The 12,806-nt window shown below is 40.7% G+C and overlaps 1 protein-coding gene across 1 annotated transcript; it reads left to right on the top strand.

Moving 5' to 3' along the window:
• Window positions 1-318: 318 nt before the first annotated feature.
• Window positions 319-11,716, top strand: cpxm1a (carboxypeptidase X (M14 family), member 1a; the record flags this gene model as incomplete). Its single annotated transcript, XM_083924297.1, is given in 14 exon segments — window positions 319-330; window positions 333-726; window positions 1,746-1,855; window positions 3,067-3,206; window positions 3,373-3,457; window positions 4,492-4,642; window positions 4,758-4,846; window positions 5,021-5,144; window positions 5,857-6,053; window positions 7,238-7,417; window positions 8,437-8,731; window positions 9,197-9,336; window positions 9,475-9,577; window positions 11,100-11,716. Coding segments are annotated over 14 exon segments (2,352 nt in total). The 3' UTR covers window positions 11,432-11,716.
• Between the last annotated feature and the right edge of the window lie 1,090 nt (window positions 11,717-12,806).

Below are 12,806 nucleotides of genomic sequence, written 5' to 3'. Positions count from 1 at the left end.
GGTAGCGTGTGAATTTCCCTCAGAGTTCAATTAAGTTTTATCTTAATCTATATTACATCAGAATTTATTTGTAATGTTTTTTGTTATTTATCTGAATGTGCAAAGTAACTCAAGAAAAATGAAAATACTCAAGTAAAGTACCTCAGAATTGTTATGAAATGAATTAATGTTACTTTCCACCATTGTGTAGTAACTTTTCATATCACACTTTTGCAAAGATTTAAGTCTTTTTTTTGAATCCCAGGACTTTTTTCACTGGAGTTTTGTAAGGGAGGGAGGGGGAGGGAGGGGAGGTGGGATTGAGGAGGAGGGAAGTGGATGGAGGTCTGGCTCTCTGTCATCTCCACATAAACTGGCTGGGGAATTTTCCCCCCCTCACTCTGCAGCAGCAAACAAAGACGAAGATGGAAAAGTCATTGTGCACGTTGGCTGCAGTGATTTTTCTGGGAGGATTTTTAGACGCTGCGCTGACAGACGATACAACAACTGAGATTAACTCATTATTCAAGAACACAACTACAGCTGAGTCTGTCACCGTGCGGCCCCAGAATCACATCACAGAGCGGCCGACTCCAACAGCAGCACAGAGACTAAAGTCATCCACCACGACTGTGAGAAACAAACAGTTGGACACCAAAAACATCAGTCAAGACAGCGGAGAAGAAAACAACAATAAAGAAGGAAAAGCAGGTGACAGCAAGAAAGAAGATGAGAAAACAAAACTGGGTAGGATAAAACATATTTTTTATGTTAAAGTAACATCCTTTTGTAAATGAGGAGGGTCCTCTGAGATAAAAAGGTTTTTACACAAGTGAAAATAAAAGTAGTTTGTATAATTCTCTAATGCACCAGATTAACAAAGAGCTTCTTTATAAACACTTACTTTTGTCAATTATTTTTTTTGGATGAATCTGTTCTATAAAACACCAGAAGAAGGCAAAAACAAAAAGATTTTCAAATCAGGTGTTGATTTTGACAAATAGATCATTTTACTGTCAAAACTAGGAAAGCCCTCACAGTTTCCTGTAGCCTAAGGGGACGTCTACAAAGTGCTTCTTTTGTCCAACCAACAGTTCAAAACTCAAATATATTCAATTTACTATCATAGAAGACAAAGAAAACTAGAAAATAATCATATTTAGAATGCTTGAAGTAGTGATTTTCTTTTGCAAAAAGACTGATAAATGGATGAACAGCAGCTCTACATATGTTAAAGGGCTTTGTCCTGCACTAATGTAAACCAGACGTCTTTATTTTGCTCCTTCTCTGATTTTAAAGATGTTGCAGTCAAAAAACGTCCATTTGACCCAAAGAGAACAAACATGGCTGTTTTTATCCCTACCAGTGTCCGTAGTGTTTGTGATTAATGGGACTATTATTGCGTGTTCCCATAGCCCTAAAATACTCTGCAGCTGTAGCTCTGCTGGACGTTTTACTCGACTCTCTCCTGGCCCTCAACTTTGTCTCAAGTTACAGTCAAACCCTCCACGGATTCGCTTATCTGCCGTTTCCTTTGCAGAGGGCCTCCAAACTTCCACAGAACTGACCCCAGATGATTAGAGATATTCCACATAACAACCGCTGGGATCTCTAATTACACCAGCCATGAGTTTGCTTACTCAGAGAAACCAGAGGGACCGCTTTTTAACCCCTTAAGGAGTCAGGCTCAGAGCAGTTTCTTTAAAGTTCTCCAGACAAGCACAGACACAAACCCCCGAACAGATTTAATCTCCTTATCCTTCCAGACTGTCCTCCCCTCGGCCTGGAGTCCCTGCGGGTGGATGACAGCCAGATTCGGGCTTCTTCCTACCAGCGAACAGGTCTGGGTCCTCACAGGGGGAGGCTGAATATCCAGGTGGGTCTAGATCTGGATCAAACACAAAGGACAGTGTTCCTAAAGAACGTCAATGAGACAGAATAAACAGGAAACAGACTCATAAAGGAGGAGGGCAGAAGATTAAAAGCATCACTTCTGAGTGTACTCAAGCTTTGGAGTGACTTTTTTTTTTTTTGGAAAGATCCTGTTAAAGTCTATAAGATGATCAGAAATAAATATTTGTTTCAATGAATGCCACTATAACAGGGCTGCATCTTACAAATACTTGCTGATTTATTGTGGTCTAAACAACAGAAAATTGTTCAAAATCCCTTCAAATGCCCCAAATTACACCTTAAAATTGTTGTTTGGTCCAAACAACAGTTAAAAAACCCAAATCTATTCAATTAACTATCATGTAAGACAACATCCTAAGAATAACAACGTTAACATGCTGATGTTAGCTGATTAGCACTAAACACAGGAGTGTACCTGTGTAGATCGTACCCTGACCCTCACGTAACCCCTAATCCTGACCCTCACGTAACCCCTAACCCTAACAAAATGCTAGAGTAAATCAGCGGAGGCATGCGAGCGGGGAACATAGGGATGACCATAAACACAAAGTAGGCTACAGCTCAGGCTGATGGAAATAGATTTGTATTTGGTTGTAAATCAAAGTAATTTTTTGGTGGCACTAAGGAATAGTCGATAAGATTCATCCTCTGGGGATCATGATTGTAAAATTTCATAGCAATCCATCCAAGTTGCTGAGATAGTATGAAATGAATGGTTCCTAGGTTATGCTTGAATATAAAAATGTACAAATTAAAGACACAAAATATTATGTCCTTACTCATTCACTTCATATGATGTTTTATTTCTGTCAATCATTTCTGCTGCATATATTTCTGCACTAATGGACTGTAAAATAAAGTAGATCTCTTTTCCCCCTTTGCTTTTATTGGCATGTAAAATAACCCCCAGAATAAAACTCTGGATTTGCAGGGGAAAGTGCTCTCGCGCAATTTCCTGGAAATTAAATCAAATAATCTGTAAAATACAGCCATCAGTGATAATCCAATCCACCCCCAAGCCACCCCCTCATGTAGTGCAGTCTGAAAGCAATTATTTTACAATCAGGGTCAACAAAAATCTTATGCCTTGCTTCCACATTCAGGCAGAGCCAAGAGTTTAATGGATTCTACAGTTGACAAAAAAAAAAAACTCTGTGTAACTTGTGTTATTAGTCTGGCATCGAGGACGGGGACCAGTATGACGGAGCCTGGTGTGCTGACTATAAGGACCGGTACCAGTGGCTGGAGGTGGACGCCATCCACCTCCACCTGTTCACCGGAGTCATCCTGCAGGGACGAAGCTCCATCTGGAGGTCAGGTAGCATCAGGATTTAAATCTGAAGATGTTTTGTTCAAAAATGAAATTAAAAACTGCTGCCAAAAACACAAAAAAGACCGGCTACACAAGTCAGAGCACAATGTTCTTTCACCGCATCAAAGTCTGCATATCATAACTCTATTTCTTGGTCTTTGTTACAGCTGGGACTGGGTCCACACCTACAAAGTCCAGCTGAGTAATGACTCTATGAACTGGGAAACCTGCATGAATGGGACAAAGGAGGCGGTAAATACTACTTTTTTGTATTCTCTGATATGAAGGAATGTAGCTACTGTGACCAGAAGACCTCTCACTGATGGAAAACAGATTTCGTAGAGTTTGTGCCAAAGAGAAATATGTACCGTGAACGAAACAGTGAGCTACTTACAGAGAAGAGAGAAAACAAGTAGAGCATAGCAAGAAACAGACACTGGTGTTTGCCAGATAGGGGTTGGCATAATATCATTTTGATTATATAACATTATAAAGTTATACCCGTATATTAGAAATAGTTTTTTTAATGCCAGTTGCCAAATAGGGCCTCAACTAGTGAAAAAAACTGTGTATTCAAACTTAAATGCTGTTTTTTGAACGTCTGATGCTTTTCCAAGGAGCTGGATGTGAAACAAGAAATGATTTTCTATTTTTTTCCCTCTTCTGCCAAGGAGGTTATGGTCTCAGTCTTGTTTGTTGGTCAGTTATTATTGGAGATACTATTTACCAGATTTCATTCAGGAGTGGGTGGAGGTTAGTCCATATGTTTGGAAAGACGTGATTAGTTTTTTGTGAAGATCCGGGGCAGTTTTGACTCTTTTGACTCTTTTATTAGGAGCTCCAAACATATCCAATGATATGTTTCCCAGTGTGTGTATTTTGGTGTAAATCCAGATGCTTTGAGCTAAATGCTAATATCGCCATGCTAACAGGCTTTCAATTACAATGTTAACAGGCTGATGTTTAGCAGGAGTATTGCTGACCATGTTCACCATCTTTGGTTTAGCATTTTAGCATGCTGGTGTCAGATAATTGGCACTAAACATAAAGTACACCTGAGGCTGATGATAAAATAAAGTATAGGACAATTGAATAACCTGATGATGGTGCTAGAGGAAAAATGAAGCAGCCATTTAATCAAAATCATCCTGCAGAGACCAAGAATATCTGCCCTACAGTAAATTTCATGGTAATCCATTCAATAGTTAGCAAAGTGGTGTAATGTCTATTAACTTTATTTCATTCTCTATTAAAACAACAATGTAATGTTGCATTAAACTGTACAGATATTTGAAGGAAACCAGAATCCAGAGACGCCGGTGCTTGGACTCCTTCCTGCTCCTACCATCGCCCGTTACATCCGCATCAACCCTCAGACCTGGTACTTCAACGGCACCATCTGCCTCAGGGCTGAGATACTCGGCTGTCGTGTCCACGGTAGGCTACAGTTGAGGGAGTATGTGACCGAACGCAGTGATGTATTAGCCAAAATACATTCAATGTTGGCAACGGTCAGTCAACAAAAGGAAGTTAATGTGCTTTTTCCATGTAGATCCAACCGACATCTACTCATCAGAGCGAGAACAAGGATCAAAAGACGCACTGGACTTCAGACAACACAACTACAAAGAGATGAGAAAGGTTAGAGTGAAGAACGGCTGCAGGGTCACGCGTGCATGATGAGTAACTGTGATTTCCCCTAAAGCCAATGCCAAAGTTTCTGCTCAGACTCTTAACAGTTTGCAGATCTAGTCAGGAATTGGGAGTTAACCCTTTCGTGACTTTCATACGACTTTGTCTTCTTAACCCCTGAAGCTCATGAAGTCTGTGACGGACGAGTGCCCGGACATCACCCGCATCTACACCATCGGGAAGAGCTACATGGGCCTCAAACTGTACGTCATGGAGATCTCAGATAACCCCGGAAAACATGAGCTAGGTAAGAGTGTTTCCGCTCCTCTTCTATGAGCTGAACGTTTCTGGACCAGAGCTCATACTGTTTCTCGGGTTACCCTGAGTTGAGCTGCTCAGGGGCCCAGTTCATCATCTTCCAGTGTTTATACAGACTTTTCTCTGCCTCAGCAACACACAGGGAGGCCTCTTTTGTATAAACAAACTGATGAAATCGTTTGAAATCGGACACAGCACTCTCTCCACCAAACAACACAGATTTTCTTTGTGATTCTTCAGATGCATGGTTTTGCGGCTCCTCTACGTCTGCCAAAAAACTGTAAATAAATTCAGTGGAGTGCAGCTTTTCTTTCATTCTTCTCAAGCAACATATTTCCAAACAGCTTCACTCCCCAGGGAGAATACGGTTGCCAAATCCAAGAAGAAGAGGGGTATTTTTTTATTTATGTGCTGATTGTGGTCCTCTTAGTTTTAGGAATGTCTGCCATCAAGTCTGGCCAATCCTTGTGTAATAATTATTAAATGCTGTCACACTGTTGGCTTACTTTATCTTGGAGATTGAATGTGTTCCTGATGTGCCGCTGTGTGGGCTTTAACTTTGACCTACTGAATAAAATCAAAATTTCAGGTGCTTCATGTTATGTGTGACCCGTTAATTTTAGTTGCTGTTGGCCCAGACAAATTCCTCTGCATTTACTGCTTGGCAAGTAAAGCGACTCTACAAATTTTCCCCTTGGCAGGTGAGCCGGAGTTTCGCTACGTGGCTGGGATGCACGGAAACGAGGCTCTTGGCCGAGAGCTCGTCCTGAACCTCATGCAGTACTTGTGCAGAGAATACAAGAAGGGAAACCAACGCGTCGTTCGGCTGGTGACTGAGACTCGAATCCATCTCCTGCCCTCCATGAACCCTGACGGATACGAAGAAGCTTATAAGAAGGTGGGTGGAGGTAAAGGTACAGTTAGTAGGATTTTCCTAAAATTAAAAAAAAAAAAAATCCCTCTCAGTCATCACTTATGGCCCATTAGAAGTGTGTGATAAGATCCTAGATCAGAAGCAGGCATCTAAGACAAAGCTATGAAAATGGTGGATACAGCGTGTGACAGGGATTACAATTAACATGTTTTGGGTTTTAAAACACGGAACAAAACACATTTATCTCCTCATGATGCAGAAGTTTTCTTTATCTTTGCATGCAATGTACAGCCCTGTGTGTCTTGTGAAGATACTTCCCTTTATCCTATGATACAAGTGGGACTGAAATTAATAATTATGACTCTGTGGAACTCAAAGCACAGGACAAGTCGGCCTTGTGCTCTGTAAACGTCATGCCAGCTGGGCTGTTTGCACTATCTGTGTTTAAAACTCTACAGATCCTGACCTTGGCGCACTCATGCAGACGGGAGCCATTTGTGCAGGCGCTTTGAAGAGGGCTTTTCTTGCAAGGAAATTATTTGGAATAAAGTCACATGGAGAAAGCTGATCTTGTTTCTTCATCTTTCTTGATTGACCCTTATTGACTTATTTTCCCACAACAATTGGCAACTGTGACTTTGTGTAGGACGTGATTTTATTTGGATGAGATGTGTTGAAGGCGAGAGGGTAGATCTGCATCCTCTGTACTTTCTATCCTTCCCTTGGTGATAAAAAAGGGGCAGTGTTGGATTGCACATTGGGTCTGGTCAAACAGGGATGGTGGATTATAAGATTGATATAATTTCAAACTAATTCACATATTAGCCTGATGGAGACAAAGACTTTGAACAAGCCTAATTCCTACTCTTACAAACAGTTAGAAATTGAAAGTCATATGCAATATCTCACGCATGACTGCTCTGATTTTGACAAATATGATGGAGCTGCCAATTTGTGTAAACTGTTGTAGCAATTCTTTACATCTTTAATATAAATCTTGTTGAAGAAGGATGTTCGGGGTAGCATCATCCTAACCCAGTATACATAATCAGTTAAGCAGAGGTAGGAAAGGCAGTTAAGTTGTACAGAAGATGCAGAGGGAAGGAAACCCTAAAAGGTTTTTATAGATTTTTTATATTACAAAACTACAGTGATAGCCTAATGTAGTAGCTGTCCTAATTTCCCTGTTACTGACTGATCTGCTGCAGGGCTCGGAACTGGCCGGCTGGGCTGACGGACGATACAGTTATGAAGGAATCGACCTGAATCACAACTTTCCAGACCTGAACAACATCATGTGGGACGCCCAAGAGAATGCAGCAGATCTATCTAAAGTCTCCAACCATTACATCCCAATCCCAGAGTACTACACTCAAGAAGACGCCATGGTGAGCTGGTTTATTTTTTCTAAAAGATGTATCAATCAAATCAATAGGCATTCATGATCAAGTTTAGCAATTCAGTTAGAAGAATGGCATTGGGGCAAATAACAATGCATGCCAGTACAATACACTTTACTGACATAAAGAATCTACTTTGGAGTATAAAATTAGGAATAGACTTTGAAACAGACATCAACGTCTGTCTTAAAACTTAAAACATCCATAGGACCACACGTGCTACTTGAAAATGGCGCTATATAATAGTGCACACATGTAGGTCACACTGAAAAGCAGTTTTTGAGGACAGTGTTTGGACAGTTTTGAGAAGAGGAAAATAATGTTTTCATTATAGTGGCATGAAAGTCTTTCAGAGCCCAGGGAGCTGAGGTTTTACTGCGACCCTCAACAGCATCACATCACTCAATGTTTCGTGACTTTGAAACTTTGGCTTCAGATATACAGTAAAACGATCTAATTCATTCACTTTAAAATTAATATTTAATGTTGTTTTTGCTGATTGATATGCTTTTTTTGGGGGGGGGGGGGGTTAAAATGTAATAAACAGAAATCCAATAAAGAACTTCCTGTGCTGTTTAATTAACTAATGAAGTCTGGGAAAACTAAACTAAAACTATCTCTACAAAGTCCTACATTCAGAGGTAGAAAACTGTATAAAACACAGATCTTTTTGAATCCCTACTGTAAATACATTATAACTAATCTAAAATTAATTTCAAATGGTATTGTTTCACTTCTTTTTTGTGACATGTCTTTATAAGCCTATTTATTTTTGTGTCTTTAATCTCACCAGTACAATCCTATTTTTAATCCTGTTTTTGTAAACTTCACAAATAAATAAAATATGAAACTAAACTAATAACTCTATAAATGAAATGGATTCATTTTGTTTATTTTGCTGCGTGTGAGAAGAATTAAGGCAACCATCTATGGTTGGTATGTTTCCCATAAATCAGCATCTAAAAAGAGTCATAAGAAAGCTAATCTAGATCGTCCATCCCTCCCAGGTTGCACCAGAGACCCGAGCAGTCATCAGCTGGATGCAGGATATTCCCTTTGTGCTCAGTGCGAACCTCCACGGTGGAGAACTGGTGGTTACTTATCCCTTCGACTGCACCCGTGACTGGGCCCCTCAGGAGGACACCCCGACAGCGGACAATGCTTTCTTCCGCTGGCTGGCCACCGTCTACGCCTCGACTAACCTGGTGATGTCCAACCCCAACCGCCGCCTCTGCCACTACGAGGACTTCCAGTCACACAACAACATCATCAACGGTGGAGCCTGGCACACCGTCCCCGGCAGTGAGTCACCTCTTTGAATGAGGAAGAAACCCCTCTTAAATTAGAGTCTCTGAAATCTCCACTATAAAGCTTCAGTTTTTCTTTACTTTGCAAGCTTCGAAAAAACCCTTTAAGTACCTTAAATAAAGAGTTTAAACCTTTAAGGTGAGTACAAGGCAACAAGGAACAGGACGTAAATGTAGAAAATCTTGGCTGACATGGACACTTTAGTAATTTATTGGAAAAACGCAGATAAAAATAGCTCACTGGCATTGGCAGCAAGTCCAAATAAGTCCACAGGTGAACAGGAATGAGGCGAGAGCAGGTTCAGGTTCAACCTCCCAGGGTTCGGGGGGGGGGGTGTAGTGTAAGGCATTCAATCTTTTTTTTGTATAAATAAAACAAATCATTTAAAACATTAATCTCCTGAAAATACCTCTTTTTGGACTTTATATACACATTTATATACTTGTAAATTTCCTGCAGGTATGAATGACTTCAGCTACATGCACACCAACTGCTTTGAGGTGACGGTGGAGTTGTCCTGTGATAAGTTCCCTCATGTCAGTGAGCTTCCCATCGAGTGGGAAAACAACAAGGAGTCTCTGCTGGTTTACATGGAGCAGGTCAGTCTGCGTCTACTGCGTCCGTCTGTACAAAGAAAACAACACGAGTCATCAGCTGCAGCAGATTTGAAATCCACCAATTATTAGCCTTAGTTTTGTCTTTGAGGACTCACAGTGCAGCATTTCTTCTTCACTCAGGTTCACAGAGGCATCAAGGGTGTGGTCAGGGACAAACTGACCAAAGAAGGAATAGCAGATGCTGTAATCAAGGTGGAGGACCACAACCATGACATCCGATCAGGTCAGGAGCAGGTTTATATTTAGTGTTTATGTGTTTGCTCTCCTTTCTAATTACCAGTTAATTCAGAAAATGTTAAAGGTTGAATATGTAGAATCTTTATTCTGTGGGCTTTAAAAAGTACAGTCTATTTCCAACTATTGTTATCCTGTTCGGACATTTTGTTTATTATTATTATTTCTACTTCTTCATCCTCTCTAGCTTCTGCATACTTTCAGCTACTAAAACCATTCAACTATCAAAATGATCAGCTTTTTAATACTTTTGCACATATTCACACATCCTGCGTCTCGACGGATCTCACATCTTCAGTAAAGCCTCCTGTCGTTCCCAGTAAAACAGGTTTTACGATACAATTTTTAGATTTTGAGCCAAGAGAGTATTGATGATGCTGCCTAAGTGCCTCAGCTGCTACCACATCCTGCTCCGGACAGATTTCTTAACTGTTAGTCTGTTACAGGCGGTGTCCAATCCTGCTCCTGCATGTTTTAGGTTTCTCTCTGCTGTAACACACCTGAGTCTAAAGCACTGCTCGTTATCAAGCAGCTGAATCTTGATAACGAGCAGCGTATCAAGAACGATAAAAGTCAAGCCCACAGTAAAAATGTCTTGCAGAATTTTCTAGTTAAAAGCTACTATAATACACCCACGGGGTGTTTTGAGGGGAATAGAATGAAAGTATTGCTTTTCCATTAAAAAAAGAAAATTTTTTTAGTCTGAATTAATATTTAAAAGATTTTTGACGGGTTGACAACGACTTTCTGTCACGTTCTGTTTCCATTGTAGCAGCCAATAGCGTTGGGCGCTGCTGGTTGCCAGGGTTGTCTGTCGTTGCTACAGAAACAAGAATCATTTGAGTTAGAGCTAACTAGCTCATCGATTACACACCACTCACAGAAAGACTTCTAGTTGTAGACTGGCTAACGTTAAATACTGTTGTCAAATGAACTGCTTAGTCCACATTAGTCGTTACCCTTTGTGATTCATCACTTGACATGGGGCACACGCAACAAACCAGGCAACCTGACTGCTGGAATTATTTTTTGCTGTTGAGACTACGATCTTGAGACACTAGATGGAGCTGTTCTTCTCATTCACCATATTCAACCTTTAAGTTATGTCAGTTTTCTGAGTAGACTGGTTGAATGGCTCGGTTGTTAGTAGCTTTAGTATTTTAGGTTGCTATGTCATTCCAGAGGTGGAGATTTCAACAGGATAATCTGAAAGTAAGGATATGCCTTTATCCTAACTTATGCTTGTGAACAATTAGCACACTGGGGCGACAGAAAGGCTGGGAACCACTGCACTATCACTCCAACAATCTCACCACTGTTCTCTTGGGGCTTCTTGACAGGCGTTCTGGAAAATGTAGGAAATTCCTAACATGTATTTTACTGTATAACAAAACAGTTATTTAGTGATGACATTCTGAAGGTGCACTTACAAATAAACCTTCGTAGAAACACAACTTCTAGGCTGTGGCTTAAGCTTTGTTTTCGTCTCCACCTCATTTTTATTTCCTCAGCTACTGACGGGGACTACTGGCGTCTACTGAACCCAGGCGAGTACAAGGTGGTGGTTTGGGCTGAGGGATACTTCCCATCCATGCGTCAGTGCCACGTTGGAATGGAGCCACGTCCCACCATCTGTGACTTCGCCATGACCAAGACGCCTATTCAGAGGCTGAAGGAGATCCGGGCCAAAGGAGGGAAGATCCCCCAGGACCTTCAACTGCGTCTTCGTGCTCTGAGGCTCCGCAAGCTTCGTGCCAGCACCAAGGCCATCAACCAGCGCAGGGAGAGTCAGCGGCTGCAGAAGGCGAGGAAAGCCCGATCTCCTGCAGCCTGGAGAGCATGAGAGGAGGCGGGACGAGGGGACGGAAGAAGCCCAAGAGATGAGCTGGATATTAGGTCCAAGAAGTTCAGTTCAAACGGAGAAAACTGGCCTCTGGGAATGGTGACACGTTCCTATAGAGAGGACACTATTTAAATGGTCAGTTCACCCAATTTACAAAACTCTATTTTTCTGCATAGCCCCAGTGATATCAAGGCATGCAGACAGTTTTATGTGGTGAAATATCTGCCTCTGAGATTTGTATGTGCCGATCACAACTTTAAAATATTAAATAAAACAAGTGATGTATTTGGGTGTACTGACCCTTTAAGGCAGATTAAACCATGACAGTCACACAACTCTTACAGATGTTGCCAGGATACATAAGAAGCAGGGTTTTTATATTAACACAATCCCTTCTAAAAAAAAAGGTTACACAAGTTGTGGAACTTTTTGAAGGACTATGGACATCTTCACATAGATGTGTTATTAAATGATAAAAGTTCAGATCCACTTTACAGATGCTTTGTTTTGGACATTAACTGTTTCATTCTACATTATAGCTGATGATGCTGTAGTGTTTGTTGACGACTGAGTTGAGGATTTAAGTGTCAGCTGGTCTGATATGTGACATGATTTTTTCTAACAATGAGTCTGTTTTTATTTGTTTGACTTAAGTCCAACAGGACCACAACACATAAAATAAATATGACTTATTTGTGTTCTATATCTATATTCTAGCATCAAAATCTGAACCTAAGGTGAAGAAAAGTAGAAGATCAGAACTGAATGAAGCCCCTCAAGGGCCCCCAATATAGAAATGAGGGGTCGTGGAATGATTGACAAAATAGGAAAGAGGAGGAAACAACACAAAAAGTCTACTACAGCAATGTTTGTGGCTCTGTGGGACGGTGCTTACACATGCTAATGTTAACCAAGGGATACTGCAGACAGAGCATCATCACAAAATACTGATTTCAATGAAAAAACAGTTTTTTAATTTTTTTTTACTACAGCTGACATTCGATTTACCGGACTGTTGTTTGCAGATTGACAGGCATCTTCCAGATCAGGGGCTCAAAGTCGTAGAAATCTTAGACTGGTCCTGTTAGTTTTACGATCATTTTGCTGCTGGATTAGTCATTTTAGAGTAATTTAATTCTAAACAGTCACCCACCCGGCTTTTAGGCTAACTGTGGACTAAGAGTCGTGTTTTTTCAGGTGAATTTATACATCGATCTAAAGTCTGACTAGCAGTTAGATCTAAGCCAAAGTCTATCTTTACAAAATCAGCCCCAGAACTGTATCCATAGCAACAGCCTGCTATAAAAAATAACATGTAGAAGACTATGATTGACCAATCGAGATGAGTATCCAACAAAAACCTGCAATTAACTTG

Source organism: Echiichthys vipera (genome assembly GCF_963691815.1).
Source record: "Echiichthys vipera genome assembly, chromosome: 12".
NCBI lineage: Eukaryota > Metazoa > Chordata > Actinopteri > Perciformes > Trachinidae > Echiichthys > Echiichthys vipera.
The sequence above is the reverse complement of the archived record's forward strand: the minus strand, read 5'-3'. Positions and strand labels throughout refer to the sequence as shown.